The 18,397-nt window shown below is 43.0% G+C and overlaps 1 protein-coding gene across 4 annotated transcripts in view; it reads right to left on the bottom strand.

The window, feature by feature from the left end:
- Positions 1 to 6,080: 6,080 nt before the first annotated feature.
- LOC130257478 (tropomodulin-2) overlaps positions 6,081 to 18,397 on the bottom strand; it is a 34,094-nt gene continuing 21,777 nt past the window's right edge. For all 4 annotated transcript variants that reach the window (XM_056500025.1, XM_056500026.1, XM_056500024.1 and 1 more), the window contains exons 4-10: positions 16,676 to 16,798; positions 15,534 to 15,620; positions 12,764 to 12,894; positions 12,092 to 12,199; positions 11,679 to 11,822; positions 11,240 to 11,384; positions 6,081 to 9,450 (exon numbers count right to left, since the gene is read on the bottom strand). In XM_056500025.1, the coding sequence (XP_056356000.1) occupies positions 9,416 to 9,450; positions 11,240 to 11,384; positions 11,679 to 11,822; positions 12,092 to 12,199; positions 12,764 to 12,894; positions 15,534 to 15,620; positions 16,676 to 16,798 (773 nt within the window). In that variant the 3' untranslated portion in view covers positions 6,081 to 9,415. The remainder of the gene's footprint in view (positions 9,451 to 11,239; positions 11,385 to 11,678; positions 11,823 to 12,091; positions 12,200 to 12,763; positions 12,895 to 15,533; positions 15,621 to 16,675; positions 16,799 to 18,397) is intronic.

Raw genomic sequence — 18,397 nt, 5'->3', positions numbered from 1 at the left:
TTGCCTTGGCACTGCCCTTCCTTGAGGCAGCCAGCAGCTGTACCCAGCCCTGACTCAGGGCTTTCTCCCAGGTGCTGTTGGGACCAGCTGTAGTCTCTGCTCTTTGCTGTTTGGAGTGTCCCAGTGGCTTGCCTAGGGAGTGCAGTGAATGTGTGGGAGAAAGGAGGGAGCGAGAATCAAGCCATTAATTAAAGGCTGCCTAGTCTGAGTAAGCCAGTGGTGAAAGCACAGTTGCCATGGCATCACTGCCCCTGGATGCCCCAGCCTGAGTCAGGCTCCTCTGCTCCCCTCTGCTGTGCTGGGGTGCCTGGCTGTCCCTGTGCAGGGAGGGTGACACTGCTCCCCAGTGGCTTTGGTGACTCACACATCACAGGGCTAGAAGCATTGCTGCAGCCCCAAGGAGCTCCACTGGAAAACAAATGCAGACAAATCTTCATTGTCAGGCCAGTGCATCAGCATCTGTAGGAACTCCCACAATGAATATCAAGGGGACATCTATTTTTAACATTTTGTAGGGTGAATGAGAAAAAAACATTGAATGTATCTGTGCCTCAGTTTCCACCTCTGTAGTGTGTGAAGGGTGTGTGCATAGTCTCTGTTTGAGTACTTTTTAGTGTTTACACCAAAAGTGCATGGCAAAATGCAGCAAACTGTGATTAATCATTTGAAGATGGTCCAGAAACTGAAATGCCACCTGTACCAGCTGCAGGGCAAGTGCCATTGATTGTCACCCCTTCTACATACCCTTGTGGTATATAAAACCTGCTGGGGACAAATTTTTCTTCAATTCAGGGCAGCTTTATCCAGGGGAAGGAGATTTAAAGGGTCATCCAGAGGGCTGATTAGCTTGGCATGGGTTTAAACATTTTCAAGTAAATCAGCCTGCTGAGATTTCTTTGCCAGGTTCCAAGCAGAGCAAATGATCAGGCTCAATGTGAACACCCAGAAAAGGATGCAGAATGTTGGTGCCAATGCTTTTTTAGTATCTCTGGCAGATCTTGTGTGCCAAACTGCTCATGTGTCCAGAGGTAAACTTAATCACCAACTCTGAGCTGATCCTCTCCACCCATCTGAGCTGATGGAGACATCAGGCTTTTCACTTCCTCTGTAGCAGGTGACTTTTACCTTCAGCACATGAAAATGTCTCCATATGTCACACCTAACTCATTCCTGCCATTGCATCACTTACTCTCTGGAGCACAGTTCTTTTGCCAACATTTTTCTTTTATTCTATATGATGCAAGTATTTGGCCTGATTAAATTATAGGCTGGGTACTGGCATGCAATGTAAGGATATCAGATACACAAGAGGCCAGACTAGGTGGCCCCAATAGTCCCTCTCATGGAAAAATGAGATCAAATGGAATCTTTACAAAGCACCAAGTAATTTCAAAGCAGCAGGCACTGATAGCAAAGCTGTGACCTGCACCACCAGGTGATCTAAGTGCCCTCCTGGCCTTTGACTTAGCTGACACTGCTGTGAGTGGCACAACTGGATGCTGCAGAGACTCTGCACCAGTGGACAAACAAATAATCCCTGTGCAAGTCTCCTCCTGAACACCCAGATCTCCTTGGATATCCCTGCAGTGGTTCATTCTGACTCCAAGCTATCCAGACAGCCCAGTGGGTTCTTCACAGGAGCAGCCTGAGGTGCCTCAGCTGTGCCAGTGTCTCTGGGGATTGCTGCCCTTCCAGCACTGGCAGTGGGCAGGTTGGAGTCTCTGCTGACTTCTCAGCATGCAGGATCATGCTGCTTCTCCTTGGAAACAGTGCTTCCCATTGTGCAAATATTAAAAGTAACTTGTTATGACTTGTTCATTTAAGTATGGAGTCAGTTTGAAAGCTTCAGAAGAGGGAAGGGAAATAATATTTTTAATTGGATTTTCTCATTAGTACAGAAATAGAATAGGAAATATCTAGAAAATATTAAGTACAGCTGTCTTGTTTTAATGAAAAATGTATATGACATGAAAGCAAATGCATTTTTATTTAAATGTCATCACATATCTTTGTTTAAACCCTCATCATGGAAATGATCTTTCATACCCCATGAATCTCTAGTGCTGGAAGGGACCCCAGTTCTTGGCAGGTGGCATAACCACTTATGTTCCTGCTGGCTGGGTTTGTCACAGCTGCTGAGCACTTCTGGCTGCTCATGACAATCAAATTCCTATTTCCCTTCTGTCAGGCACTCTAGTTTTTTCCACAAATGCATATGAGATCAGTACTCTGCAAACAAGGAGGGTGACTTAAATGTGAGGTAACCAAGTCCAGGTTCAGTAAAAGTGCTCTTGACTTTATTCCAGGCTCAGAAGAGATGCCATAAACACCCCTGTGGTGCATTTAAGATGTCACAGTAGTTCAGCTGGATCAACCAGCACATTTGGAGTGTGAAGGCAGAGAGAGCTTAACTGGAGCTTTCATCAGCAGCCACAGAGCAATTGGTTCTGCAGAACAAAATTTTAAGGAGACTCTTCTGAGGGCTTATTCATATTTTCAAGTGAGTTAACACATTAATGACACTTTTTCCCCCCCTTTTTTTTTCCCCTCAAGCAGCCTAAAAGCATGCAGGAAAAAGCACAGGGATGCAATAGAGTGACTGTGCTGCCTGGAGCTGCCCACCAGCCAAAGGGTGGGGGACTCTCCATAGCAGCTCCTGCCAATGGCTCTGTTTTCCCTGCTCCTAATGCAGTGTCCCATGAACTGCTATAACATAAAAGCACATTAGATCTCTCAGCAGTCTGGTTCATGTGGTGATGAACAACAGTGTGTGCAGGGTGCCAGCATTGCTGAGTACAAACCAACCATGAATGCCAATGCCCTCGTTCACCAGACTGGGCACAGTGACCTCTTTCTCCACCATCATCATCTGAAAGCTTTCAAAGCCCATTTAGATGAATGGTGAGTACACAACCTTTCCATGGACAAGTGACAGAATTAATGCAAGATACTCAGGCCTGGGGAATTCTTTAGTGCTTGCCAACACAGATTGAGATCTAAGCAGCTTTTAGGTGACCTGCATCTGTGGTGACAGCTGGGAAATAAACAATTCTGCAACTAGAAAGCATTACAGAATCACAGAATCACTGGGTTGGAAGAGACCTTTAAGATCACTGAGTCCAACCCATGCCCTAACACCTCAACCATGGCACTGAGTGCCACATCCAGTTTTTTTTAAACACATCCAGGAGTGGTGACTCCACCACCTTCCCAGACAGACCATTCCAGTACTTCATCACTCCTTCCATAAAAAACCTTTTCCTGAACCTAAATTTCCCTTGTTACTTCCAGATCCTCTTCAATTTATTATCAATGCAGTCATTATCAGAAAAGATTGACTGTGAAACAATACATGCAATTGCTTTATCTGACTGCCTTGTTTTCTCCTCCTTTGCCCACTGAATGTCTACCTAATGTCAGGCTCAATAAAGTCAGGCAGCTGGCTGTAAGAAGCAAACAGACCCTCATTAAGGGAGGCCCCTTGTGCTGCTTTTGTTTGTGCTCATCTGCTTTATGGGAATAGAGGAGAAAAGCATGAATATTTAAAGCACTTTGCTGGGGCTGGGAACCAGCTGAACACAATTTTGCTGGTGTTTTGCCCCTCTGCCACCTCCTCCAAAAGGAACCTCAAAGGCATTTGGCCACCCTGCTCCATTCAGACAGAAGTACATTTGCTATGGCTGAAACAGATTTTGTGTTCAATGTGCAAATGCTGTTCTCTGTTAAAATATCCAAAACATTGATTTGAGAATGCATGGTTCCAAGCCCCATCCCAGAAGAGCACTTGCCCTGTGGTTGCTCTCTCTCTGTGCTCTCCTTGAGCTGCATTTGGGGGCTGCAGGTTTGGCAGCAGCTTGTGCTGGGCAGGGAGCACAGAGCTCCTGGCTGTGGCAAGGAAAACACACCAGCCAACAGCTCAGAGCTCCTGCTGCAGGGCACAAGATTTGGTCAGCATGCACCCCATTCTTTGATGCTGTACTAAAACTTCCCAGAGTCTCTGTTTCATTCAAAATTGAGATTTTACTTTTGGGTAGATGCATCAAAAGAGCACAAGCAGGGGACCTTTGGCATGGCAGCAGTGGGGGATGCATGGGCAGTGGGAAATGCAGCTTCCTGCAGCTCAGGCTGTCACTCCTTATCATATTCATGGAGAAAATGACCTGGCATTCCTTGTAGAATATGAAGCACTGGGGTTTGCACTGTTGTTGCTCAGGCTTGGGAGAGGATTGGACTGATTGGAATAGGACAGATATAAAGATCCATGCTCAGAGACTAAGAAAAGTGTTACAAATAAATATATAGTTATTGTCTTTAGCTATTACTAGCTTTTGTAAATTATTTTGATATAGTAATGTAATGTAATCTCTTTTGATATAATTCATCAGCCTGTAATATTTAATACTCTAATCCCTGTATAGATTGTATATCTTAGTGTGATAAATATATAATATAGTTTAGGCTTTCACAAAATATTAAAATAGAGGCTATGTACTGTGTATTATAACATTAACTTTTGCAGAAGTAATCATAGTTGTAAAATAATAACTAATGCCTTTATTTTTGTAACTAACTGACAATAGTGAAATAGCTAATGTTGATTGAAAGTACTTGTAAAAATAGCCAGAACGTCTGTATGATAAGATAACTTTGAAAAGAACCAGACAAATAACACCAAAAGCACAAAAAAGAATCTACCACTGACCCTTCAGCTATCAATAGCTGTCAAACCACAGACTGGGGGCCTTGTGGAGAAATCAAATACAAGACTCTCAAAAATCACATCTACATTGTGGCACGTACTCTAAGAAGATCAGGACAAGGGTCAAAATAAGATAAAGAATTCTTAAAACACTAAACTTAAAGGAATGCTTGAATATGTATCATATTCATGAATATGCATTTGACCAATGCAATGAGAAAGTATTCAAGAAGAGTTGTTATAGTTAATGGGGTGCTTTAGGCAGATTGCCACAGCACCCCAGTGCTGGATTTTGTCCCTTTTATCCTTTATTACACTATTAAAAATTTTAATGAGGGAGCTTTGTTTTTCAGAACAGTACCAATCCTCTCTTTGTAAAGTCATTATTTTTCAACTTCATGTGAAACTTCCATTCTGAAAAAAGTGAGTGCAAGAGAAGCAGCTGATTGCTAAAATAAAGGTGCAGAGTGGTAAGGTGGGATACAGTATCTGTGTTCTTTGGCATATACTGCATTTATATTGAAAATCTCAAGGGAATTGAACACAACCCCTGTAATGAAAGGGATGCAGGAGCAAAATTGGTCTTTTTGTAAAAGCTATGAATTATGTAGAAATAAAACTCTGTCTGGGAGATAGGAAATGGAGTGCATGACCTCATGAGCAGCTCTGCAGCTGTATTCTCTGATTCCCTTATGACTGAGGATCTGGGAATTGTGCTGCACAGTTCCCATGAGCACTCCTCTTATTCAGACTCTGCAAATCCCAGCAGAACCACACACTGAGACACAGATCCCTCTTATTCCTTCAGCATGAGATTTCCTCATTTTCTTGAAGAGTCTCATCCATTGAGATGAAAAGAAAGCTACTGTGAGATTTCACAGCTAAAGTAGTGACATAAGTAAAGGCAGTTTTATAACAGGTAGAGATGTTTTGTTTCAATATAAGTTAACTGTGGAGTTCTCTGGGATTGTGGAGAGCAAATTGTCTGTGGGAAGATGACATTTCCTTTTCAATTGTCCCTATGCACTGTGCATTTCTGTGTGTTTGGCAGCTCTTTTATAATGCAGCACAGGTTCTAAGGGCCATGTTAACCATGTCATTAACTCAGTGCATGCCTGCAAGGCACTTGAGCCCTGAACCTTAGAGATGGGGATAATGTGAAAGAAATTGGTGTCAAATTCTAATGAGGTGCCATATGGAAATTGCTGAGACGCTTTGGAGAACAGAGGGCAGGAAATACACGTCTCTCCACTGGGAAGGTGAAATCCAGGAGAGTGAAAGCTGCAAGAGCCCCAGTGGAGAGAGCGATTTAATGTGATACCAGAGCACCAAGGGGGGCTGGATTCAAGTCGCAAACCCATGAAAAACTGCAAAACCCAAATCCTTTGTGAAGATTTATTTATAAAAACCACAATGCTGGGGAGTCACTGTTACATAGCGTGGTAATTCTCTTCCTCTCGAGCAATATGCACCACACTGTGGCATGCAATTCCTTTTGTTCAGAGATAACATCACTTACACAGGTACACAAATGGTCCTCATTGCACGCTACACCTCACACGGATGTGGGACATGCACAAAGCTGAGCTTTTCCATGAAAAAACTGTATAAAAATACAAACCAAACTGAAGCAGTCAACACGAGAAGCAATGTGCAAAAATAGACAAAGTTACTCCTGAATGCTTGCTTAAGAATAAAGGACTCTTCTGTCCCTGTTCCCCATTCAGCATTGACAATGCCAGATGTTGTCTCACAATAGGATATGAAATAATTCGTCACATCCTGTCCCCTTGTGTCAGTTGCAGAGATTTTTAACCAGCTAAATAATCCTGTACTAAAATCTGCCTCCAAGCATCATCGTGTGCTGTTGTTGCATCCTTTATACGGTTGAAATGTGTGACCTGTGACACTGAAGGCTGGTGACAACCTGGAGCACCCAGAAGAGGCAGGACAAAGACATCCCTGGTCACTGAGCCCCCTGGCAGGGCCTGGCAGCAGAGAACAGCCAGGGCCTGGGAGCTCTCTTCTGCAGGGAGCCAGACTCCAGGTGCTGGCCATGGGGAGCAGAGCCTGGCCCTGCCTGCTGGCCCAAGGTGGGGCTGGTGTTTGAGATGATCCCTCCAGGGTGAGGCTGCTCCCTGCACAGGAACCTGCCTGGGATGAGAGCACACAGGGCTTTCCCCAGCCAGGGACCCCATCCATGGGACATGGGGCTGCAAACATGCATGGAGCCACTGTGTGCAACCAGTGTGTGGCTCTGAGCAAAGCTGTACAGACACCACGAAGCAGCCAGGCCAACCCATCCTTGTGAAACTGCTGCATGCAAATACCAGCACTGGCAATGGCAATTAAGACTAGAAATGGATTGCACTTGATTCCCTTAAACACAGATACATACCACTCTTCAAGGAAAAAAAAACATTAAAAAATCTTCAAAGAATTGATTGATAATTGGGATTCCCTTGGTTGGATCAAAGGAAAAGAGCAAGACATTAGGGGCAATGTGATTCCTATCACTGAAGGTTATCAGTAACATAATCTTTAGGCTTAGTGGATGAGGATTCCTTCCACCCATGAAACTTCATGGTGCAAAGCCCAGTATTCCCCTTGTAACCCAAATGTTTTGTGAGGATTCTTTTTAAGCCCATGCAGAGTTATGACTGTATTACAGAACTTGTAATTTTTTCTTAAATGGGTTATCAAAGTTTTTTACAGCAAATCCTGCATGGATCTAGGGAAAAACCTTAGCAAGGCTCCCCTGTGTGTTTTGTTTCTTATTTGCAAAGGTTTCAGTTTATTCTGAGGAAGGGAAGAAGTGGAAATTGTAGAGACTGGGAGCTCTCAGGGAAGCAAACTGTGGCTACTGCACTTTATATCCCATCTCAACAGGCCACTTTAGCCAAGTATTTTAAGTGGGATTTCAACGAGTGTTACTCACTTTGGACCCCACTACAAAGACCAGTATCCAACAGGAAGAGCATTGCCTTGACCTACTAATTTCCATTACAAAAGGCACAGAGGGTGGGTTCATCCTGTTAGCAAGATGAAAACATCTCTCAGGGAATTCTTCCAGGCATCCACCCACGGCTCTGGGGCTCCCCAGCTCTCTGACCCCTGGATGCCAGCTGCTCAGTGCCCACAGCAGTCCCTGCTGCCCCAGGAGCATCCTGCAGGGACTGTGCTGTCCAGCACTGCCCCAAGCAAGTTGCTTCAGCCCTGCTCCCAAAGAGGTCGGTGTGCCCAGGTAACAGTGCTGGCAGGAGCATTCCTGCAGCTTTCTGAAAGCTTGGGGGGTGTGACACACCTGGCCTGAGCATCCCTTTGCTCTCACAGCATGCACAAGTGTAACCAAAATGAACCTCTGGCTGTCAGTCAGCTGTTGGCAGTGATACAACTGTGGTAGAGAGAGTTCTAGATGGTAAAATACACAAAATGAAACATCAGACTGAATTCTTACTGAAATTTTGATGCTGTTGAGCACTGGGGTTAGCTGCTGCTTTGTGAGTGTTTTCCACTGGGTTAAGATAATGTCCAGCATGTAAGTTAAGGCCATGATTTAGCACAGCATTGTGCATGTGCTTAAATCTGCCCTTATTCAGATGAACACTGGCACGAATACCCACATGCCTTGTGATACAGGGACAAACCTCAACTGCAGCATATAAATGTCAGTTATGTAGCTGTCAAAACTACCCCTTTAATGTATTTTCCTGGTAGCACAGTGGCTCTCCTGGGTTAAGTATTTAATTAATCTTCATCTAAAAGGTCCTGAGAACAGTCCTATAATGCTAAGAAATGTACATAAATACCAGAACTAAAAAAAGTCAAACTCATGGCTCAAAGCAAAACAAATATTGCTCAGAATACTTGTTTAGGTTAAGATCACTAGCTGTAAACTGTGCATTCTAGTAGCAAACAAAAACTTGTTGGCCTAGAAAAAAACCCCAAAACATTCAATGTCTATAGGATTGGCAGCACTAATATTACTTTACAATGTGGAGTAAGAATAAAAAACATCAGTGTAACATTGCAAAATGATCCACCTAACCTAAGCTTATGTAAACAAGTGCGCTTTGACAACGTTTACACGTCCAGGCGTGATCCTGCACTGGGAGCTGGACAGGTGCAGACCCAGCAAGGGGACAGGAGCCATCCCAAGGTGGATCCAGCTGCCCAGATCCCACTGCAGGAGAGAGGCTCAGGGTGTGAACCTGCAAACCTGTACTGGCATCACTAGCTCTACTCCTGGGAGCAGCCCACTGCAGGATTCAGTTCAGCAGGACTATACACATAGGTAAGGATTATTCACAAACATAAGGCATTGCAGAACTTGGCCCTAAAACTTCTATTTTCAGCAGAGAATCCCTTATCCATATACAAGGTCATATTTTTATATATCAAAGTTTCTAAAATAAGGGTCACAGTCACTATATGTTATGCTCAGTAACACAGTTAAGATGCTGCATATTGGCTTCAGATACTGCAAACCATTTTCTTCATTAAAATCAAACCAACTATGAACCTTTCTCATGAGGATTAAATTGACCGAGAAAATTGAAAACGAACAGGCTCTGCTTTCAAGGTTAAAAGGAGACATTAACAGAAATGAGCAACTCCCGTTGTAGCAGTTTTCCAGTGCCTTCCCTTGTGAGCAGTGAGCACTCTGAGGCTGCAGCTGGGGTGGCTCCAGTGGTGCCTGGTGTCCTGGATCTGTGGCTACTGCCGCTCGCCCTCCACCCGCTTCTTCCGAACTGCAACACAACAGAGAGTCACTGCTGCCTCCTGAGAGCTGCAGGGCTTACCCCTTCCCAGGAACATGAAGCCAGCACTGAGGGAAAGAGCTCCTCAGAAATGCCCACAAACACCATAATTAATAGATCATAATGCCCAATTAAACAATTGTAGCTAAACAGCTTTTTTTGTATCACAGACTGTAGAATTTCACCATGTGTTCATATCAATATATTTTCCACAAAAATCACATTCTGAGCTAAAGGTTTTAGATGATAAAGAAATCACCACTTCCTGCACTTCCTTCCAGTGATTCCATTTAAATTTTTATTACAGCTTTATTGTTCTTTTAAAAGCCACTGTCTTCCAGCTAAATTGATACTGGTCTGCTCTAGTCTGCATGGCAGTGCTCTGGATTACTTAAGCTTTAGGCATCAAAAATGAATAACTTCTGTAATTGCACAGTATATACTATAGGTAAGCAATAATCATATTTTTTTAGAAAATAATTTGAGGTACTCTTAAGTACCAATATCAGTGAATACTGACAAAAAAATCGTATTGAACCTCCAATTACCTGTTTAAACTTCATATGCTCTGACTGCCTCAACCATCTGATAGTCAGTAATTAATTCTGGTTTTTCACTGGAAATCACACAGGTTGAAGTTGCCATTCAGCAAAGCAGAGTGGTAAACCTTGTGTTATGGGCAGGATTATTTTGACAAGCAGTCTCATGTGAATTTTTACAGTACTTAAGATACATTATACCTGGTATAGAGCAGGTTTAGATGGGCAGCATTTGCTACTCCATATTCTAATAAAATGCATTGAGTCTTTTCTGACCTGGCCAGATAAGATTTGTGAGGTTCTCCTACTTGCAGTATACAAAATTTAGTGTTATGTCAAAGTGTCATGTCCTGTTTCTGATATTGAATGGCTGAAGCACAGAACAAAGCAGTAGAACTTGATGAATGAATGCTTTTCACCACAGAAAGTCAATAACAATATATTGCTAAACATCCCATTACTTTAATAAGCCTGCAGTGCAGCATCAGTCATTTGTGTTTGCTTTCAGTGTTTTGCTTTCATTTATTTTATTTTATTGAATTGCTTTAGGAATTCTATCCTACAAAATCTTGAACAAAACCAAACAACACAAACACAAACAGGAAAAGGAAGATTAGGACATAAGTCTAATGGCAAGTGATAAAATAATGGGGAAAAAAGGTTTTTCTCTTTGTAGACGGGATATTTCAAATACCCTTCTGGGACACTGATGGTTTTAAGAATGCTTAGGTATTGCTAAAAATTAAAATTTCAAAACCCCAAAAGTATGTATGAAAGAAAAAGGTTTTAGTTCAACTTTTATCTTAGTTCCCACAGAGGGAAACCCAAGCTGAAAGACATCATGGTTTGTCTGAAGCAGAACTGATTAAAAATACAAAGTTAATTTTTGTCCACCATGGGCTGGACAACAAATTCAGGACTTCTGTGTGCTCTGAAAAAACAGGATGGGTTTGACTCCTCATTTACTGGCCAGAACCATGGATAGAGCAGTGAGAAATTTAGACACTCCATGGTAAAGGCTGAAATAACTCCCCAGAAGGAGCAGGAGAAAAATAGTGGCTCCTCATCACAGTAAGATCTTTGCTGTTTTCTACTCTAGAGCCCAAGGAGCTTTGCATCTCCACTCACACAGAACACTTTATTCAAAATTCCATCAGAATGTACAGACAGGGAGAGCTGTGCCTGGGAGAGTCAGGGTTGGCTCACACAAAGAAATGATGAGTAAATGTAGTGGCACTTACCCAGATCATTGTTTTTAGTGATAGCTGCTGCTACCCTGGTTCTTGGACCTTGTTTTGTGAACTGGTATCCAAACTTGAGAATCCTGGAGTTCTCCTCCAGCATCTTGGCAATCTCCATCTCTACAGCTGTCCCAAGCTGCTGCCTCTGTGAAGTGTCCCCAGAAGAAAAGGAAACATTTGTTTTATGAGAGAGAATTAAGTGGTTGTGTTTAAGTACTGGGCTGCAAACTACAAAGAGAATCCCATCCCTGGAGATTTTGCCCTGGGTTTGGTATTTGGCTTTGAGTAGTTTCATTGGGAAGTTTTCCACTCTTTGGTTGCACTGACTGGGGACAGGAGCCACAGGGGCTGCCTTGACTGTGCCAGAGTCCCCTGGCAGAACCCTCTGGGAATCCATGTAAAAGAGAAACAAAAGTGAACTTCCCCAATGGTCTTTTACCTGGTTGTCAATTTTAATCTCTGTTAGGGATTCATTCTTTTTCAGTGCATCAATCAGTGCCAAAATTCCTGTCCCAGTGATGAAGTTGGATTCTACATTCAGACTTTTCAGTGTTTTGTTCACTTTCAACATATCTGCAAATGCCTGAAGGGTCAAAAAGAGGGAACATGAGATAACATCTTGAAAGTTTCAGGGAATAACAGGGAATCTGCAAAACATAGCTCAGTACCAACAAGAAATAAAACATAAGTATGCTTAGAAGAATGGAGAGGTAGATCAGAAGAGATTATATTTCTACTTTGCATAGCCATAGGGAATTCCTGCAAGGGAAAATAAAGAATGCTAAATCCTAAAGCAGACATGGACCTACTTAAAAATTGTTTGTTTTTTTCCCCAGTAATGTTAAAACTTACAATAGCCACGGGGTCATTGCTTCGAGTAGCTGCAAGGCTGAATGTCTTCACATGTGTGTTGGTTTCCAGAGCTTTTGCAAATTCTTTCAGTGTTGGAATAGGAATATTCTAGGGCAAGAAGACAAATGTAGTAATTAGGAAAGCCAGTAACACTGCTGATTTTAATTATTATGAAACTGATTGATGAACAGCCACACTTTATGCAAGTGAAGCATCCCTGGTGCTTTTAGGAGTCTGTCAGAATGGACAGAGAATGCTCTGGGCCCTGAGGCTGCCTTGGCAGTGCTTCTGGAACTGGGTCAGGCCAGGCCCAGCACTTTCCCATTCCTCTGCCAGTTCTTCAGCCCCCACGTTCCAGCTCCTCCTCCAGTTGCCTGTGTGGGCTAATTGAATTTGGCCAGTGATGATTACACAGTACCCATGAGATATCTTCCTCGACAATCTGCTGAGAGAACAGCCAAAGGGAGTCACCCCTTGGGCTTCCAATTGGCATTTAACTCAGTATCAGGAATTGATGACCTTGGAGCCTCTACAACAGTCCTTTCCCCACTCCTTCCCTGGGTGTCCTGCTTTTTCTGAACAGTAGAGAGACAAAATTTGAAGATAAAAAGCACAGGCTTTGGAAGTATTTGAATAAATCCCATGATGACATGGATGAAACCACAGCTCTACCTTTATGTTGTTAAGGTTAATTTCTGTGAGACTAGGATCATTGGCTTTTATCCTTTGTAAACTTGCTTCCACATTGGTTGGGTTAGGTGGCTCCTCAAAGATGGGCTTGACCTTTTCACCTTTCACCACATCTGCAACACAAAATCTCATGAAATGTCAAGGAACAGACATCATCACTCTGGCTGTTCATTCCCATTTTGCACTGCAGCAATCCAGGAAGGGTTTATGAGAATCACAAAACCTGCAAGCAGGAGTATTATCCCTGTTATCCCTGCCATGCCCTTTGCCCCCCTGTGCTCCCAGAGCTGTCACTGCAGGTCACAGAGGCTGGGCAGCATTGTCATGGGCAAATTCCTCTTTATACACAAAACCCCTGAACAATTAATTGGAGCCAAAGCAGCTTTGAAGACTATTGTTTGGGGTGTGATATACTGCAAGGGCTGCTTTGTACTTTGGCTAATATCTGTAAAGAAAGGTGTGCTCAGAACTTGCTCATTAGTGAGAAAATGTCCCTGCACCTATGAATGGACTGTGCTACATAAAGCAACATGAGCAGGAGGCCCCTCAGTTTCCTCCTCTCAGCTGATACTATCAGCCTTTCTAAAAATTCAATTAGCTCTTCTAAAATTGCAACATCTGCACTTTCTAAACAATAAAACTATCAAAGCATGAAAAGCAAGTCTGTCTGCCAGCACCAAGATTTATGAAACTTTGAGCAGTCATGTTCCAAAGAACTGTGGTATTTAGTGCTGGAAGCTACGAGCTATAAATATTCTCAGAGATGCATAAAAATCATAGCTTAGAACACAATTATTACTTCTAATTCCCATGCATATAGTTGTGAAGATTAATTTATTAATCCTGACCACCCAAGCCACTAGAAGCAAGAAAGAAATATGTTTTTGACCACAAGAATGTTTGAATCCTTTTATTTTATGCTGTGGAAAGGGAGAGATTTTGAAGACTTGTGCTCAAGTCTCAGTGTAATACACATTGCTGTTCATTGCAATGGGTAAAAGTTCATGCCATATCATGGGCCAAAACAAAACCACATCTTTTTTTAGAACTCATACTCATAGTAGAGATGGTCATAGAGAAATCTTGAGCTGGTTTTCACTCTGCATCCTTTGATGCCAAAGTTTTTTTAACTAATTCCCTAAGAGACCTCACATATCCCTGAATAACACTTCAGCCTTCCTAGGGAGCTGGAATTGAAAATTAAGTTTAGAGAATTCATCTTGGATGCAAGGATAGAAACTAAACAATAAAAGCAAAGTATTTTTTGCACTTGTGGCAACACCCTGCCAGATTGGGAGCAGGGGAAACACAAGCACCCCATCCTCAGGTTAGACATCACAGTGTACTCAGTCTAGAGTTAGGAGGAATTTTCATTTTCTACTTCTTGTTGCTTTCTGTGACTTTTTCTTGTTTCTTTAATCATGGTGCTGTTTTGCCACATTGATGAACAAATTTTTACTGAAGCATTTCACTTGGTCAAGTAAAGGTGTTGCTTTTGGACCAAAGAATACAGTGATGTGATGGTGATTTTCTGGTTCATAGGTCTGTGATTGGAGCATAGTTTAGCTGACTCACATAGCTGACTTTTTGACTCAGTACAACAAAAATATTCTGAAATCTATGAGGATTAGCAATGCATGCAGTTGCCTGTTATGAGATAGATGGCAGCTCACACAGGGCCCCACTGGGGAGGCTTGCAGAGCAGCTTTATCCTGAGAAAAATGAAGTGACATGGTAACTTCTACTTTCCCACTTCCCCTTTAGCAATGGAAGATGGAAAGGAAAGCCCTTGGTAAAGATAGCTGCTGTTCTCATGGCCTTAAAAGAATAAAACATTTTTTTAGTACTGTTTCCCTAGGAAAGGGCATTCCACAGTTTTGTCTTAAAAAGTAAAGTTTAGACCACTTGATATCCCAGGGCCTGGAGGTGACAAGCTCTGGATCAAGGCTTGGCTGCTCTCAAGAAAAGCTTGGAATTCAGATGCACCCATTTCTCCCTCCATCCAGCCTCCTGTGGGCTGCTGAGCTAAGATCTGATTCACCAAAGGTCTGTTTACTCAGTGCAAACATTTCTGGATTTGTTTTTAGTAACTACAGCTGTTTCTCTTGGGGGATTTCTAGAAGGATTCCTTTCCTGTGTCCCCAGGAAAGCACAGAAATGTTTACACACTGCCACAGGAGCCAGGTGGAGCTGGGACATCAGAAGGAGTGGCTGGGGCAGGAGCACATCCAGGCAGCCTTTGCCTCCCTGTAAATGCAGCTCCAGGTGACTCTGCTCATGTTGTGACCCTGGTCACAAATGTGACTCTGACAGGATCCTGCCACACCTGAGCCCAGTGGTTACAAGTCATTTTTCAAGTGTAGGTACTTGGGGCAAGATGGCCTGGCCTGAACTGTGGCCAGCTCTCAGCTACAGCTCACTCTGTTTTCTGCCTTCTGCCTAAACTGAAGTGGAATGGAAATTTTTATGTCTTGGCCTCTTAAATACTCCCACTCTTTCAAACACCTCTGCAGAGTCAGATACTGCTCTCTAGGAAAACAAATTTCCTTAGGAATGATCTGTTTACTACTGTTGTAATTATAATGAATTTTGAGATTGTATTTACTTTTAGAAAGTCACCTTTCATGATTAATTAGACCAACCAAGGTTAGGCCCAGTTACATTACACTAAATTAGACCAACAGCCCCCACCTACAGGTGTAGGAGTCCCTAAAGATGACCTGCAGCCCACAGAAGAAATCTGCTTGCTTACTTCTCACGATTCCTTTTCCATCTTTACCGCGGGCTCCTGCTTCATCAAATTTTGGGTTGTTGACCATGTTGTGCACTCCAAGAACAGCTGAAATGTGTGAACACCAGCAAGAGGATACAAAGTTAGTGGCAGGAACACAGACTGCAGGAAAGTATCTGCTACAAGTTGTAGTTTAGGTCCCCAAACAAAACCCCCTTTATAAAATGTTAACTGTGTGTGACATGCCTGCTTGTAGGGAGAGTCTTTTGGGCTCCAAATTCTGGAGATACAGACACTTCCAATATAGATTTTTGAACAATTGAGTCAGTGTAGAATGTATATCCCAGGAGTGCCAGCTGGAAGGAACCACTGTGGGTCATCTTGTCCAGCCTCTGCCTCAGGCAGGAGCACTGCCAGCATTAATGAGGTCAGACATGGCTTTGTCTAGCTGGAGCCTGAAAACTCCCAGGGATGGAAATCCCACAACCTCTTGGGTAAATTGTTTCAATGCTACACTCCTAATCACTTCTCTTCCCTAATACACAACCTGAACTTCTTATTACTCCAATGTTCTATTGTTTGGTGTATCTGAGAATTTCACTGGGCATGTGATGAGCTTAATGCATTGGCATTCCCATTCTTATGGAAGCAGATTGATATTAGCAAGCTTGGAAAATAATCAGAAGTGGTGAAGATACCCAGGTCTAACCACCTAGCAACCATTTTCTCATTCAAGGGGTTAGATTCCAAATTTCCTTATGGATTCAGGATTTCATCCACTGCATGCTGTGACAGGTTTATCTGGCTATTGGGGATGCCAGAGTTGGGAGGAGGTAGCAGTAGTACGGTACAAACAGTGTGGATACAGCAGGATCAGTCACTTCCATGGCAGTGCCAGCACTCACTGCCCACCCTCCCCTTCCCAAATCACAGGAGCTGGTCCATCCTCCCCCCTGGCCTGACACATCAGTTTTAACAGAGAAGTCTGAAATGCAGCAGCTGTCAGGTCACACTTCAATTGTCCTGGGACACGTGTGGCCCATGGCTTGGCCACCTCAGAGCAGCAGCAGGTGCCTGGGGGGTCAGGGTGAGACATTCCTGGGGCAGGTCTGGGCAGAGAAGAGCTGGACACGTGGGAGGATCACACCCAAGTGTTTTCTAACCTGCAAGGTCATAGAGCTCAGTGTCTGAAGCACTGGCCAGGGCCTCTTCTAGCTCTGGGTCCAGGGTGACTTTCTCTTCTGTGCGGGTTTCTACAGGCTTTTCTTTAGGGATAAATATTTTTCCTAGGATAAGAAAAAAAAGCCAGAGTGAGTAATGAATTATTGGAACAACTTCTTTGCCTCCTGGCAGCAGAGAAATAGGTCTGTGAAAGTGGAACTGCTTGGAAATGTTATCACATGCGTGTTTTTCTTACTTGATGTTATCCTCCACACCAGGATCTTAATAAGTCTAAAAATAAAAGGTGCAGATTACTGCTCTGTGTTGGTGATTGTTATTTTAGGAAATTTGCTCTCAGGAAGAGTCCCAGCTGGGATTTTTCTGAAGGTCCTGTGTCCTTAAATAGGCAGAATCAGGTCTACACAAAAAGCTTGCAGAAATTTCATCCTTATATTCAAATGAGGCACTAGGAGCAGTTAAAGCCATCCTACTGCAAGAACTTTGCAGTTCATGAACTTCCATACATGATCCTGAAAGCTCAGCAAATCTGTTCTCTTCCAGCAACTCAGTTTAATTCCCAGCCCCTCCAGAGTATTTTCCCCTCTGTGTCTCCTGATGATCATCCACAGAAACAGCCTGATCTGATCATTTGTGCAGGCCCGAAAAGTCTGAACTGAACCACATGCTGCCCAAAAAAGACTCCTGACGTGTTTGTCTCTCTCTGCATCCTGCTGATACCTTTGGGTTAGCAGATGTGTTTCCATGCAATATTCCCCCAAGACTGAGGTCATTGGCCTGTCTGCTGAAACGAGGAAACTGCAGGATAAACCCAGGAACAGCACAATGAGTTCCATGACTCCTTCAGGCTGCTATGATGGTTAACCTCAGTGCTGTGATGATGTAAATGCTTGGAGTGAGGCCCCTTAAATCAGAGCTGGAGCTGCACTCCAGGCACCAGCAGTGCTGGGCTTTTCTCCCACTCAGCTTTCCTGAGCACCCTGTCCAGTCAGTGCTACACTGGGTGATGCCTCAGCCAACACACAGTGCCATTGCTCCAAAACCTGAGCGAATTCCCATGGTCTGCTGTCCACTGTGCTGTCCCCTCACCTTGTCCCAACAATACTCCTCAAGCAGCCTTTAATTAATCCTGTTGTAATGAAGCTGTGATGATCTTTGGTGCAAGCAGCTTTGGCCCACTGTCAGCTTTACATTTTCTTTTTGTGCAGCTTTGTACACTCTAGATGCAATGTTTGAAGCATTACATCTATTCCTGTGACTTTCTCAAATGCCTCTAAAATAGTTTAATTTTAACTGTATTAGTCCTATTGTTACCATTCATAAATGTAATTCTGATATTTAGTATTGAATTTTAAATGCTTTGCCTGTGGTTTTTCAACACTGTCATTCTTCTGTGGCTTCGTTTTTCCCCATTATGGTCCAAAGTATCATTTTCATGTAGTAATTTCCAATTCATTTCCATCTTTTACACAAGTTTGTCTACAGCCATTTTTATGCTGTCAGTTTCCATGACTCAAGTCACTAAGTAAGCTCAGAAAAAAATTTTAATGGAAATTTCTGAAACAAGGTTTATTGATACACTATTCAAATTATTTACCTTAGAGATATTTCTACCAAGGCTAAACCATGTCTGAGTACAAAACTGGACAGAAAGTTATGCAGAAAGTCATAGTTGTATCATGGTATGATTTATTTTTCATATGATA

This window comes from Oenanthe melanoleuca, chromosome 10, assembly GCF_029582105.1.
Source record: "Oenanthe melanoleuca isolate GR-GAL-2019-014 chromosome 10, OMel1.0, whole genome shotgun sequence".
Taxonomy (NCBI): Eukaryota; Metazoa; Chordata; class Aves; order Passeriformes; family Muscicapidae; genus Oenanthe; species Oenanthe melanoleuca.
Note: the sequence above shows the minus strand (reverse complement) of the source record. Positions and strands in the feature narration are given on the sequence as shown.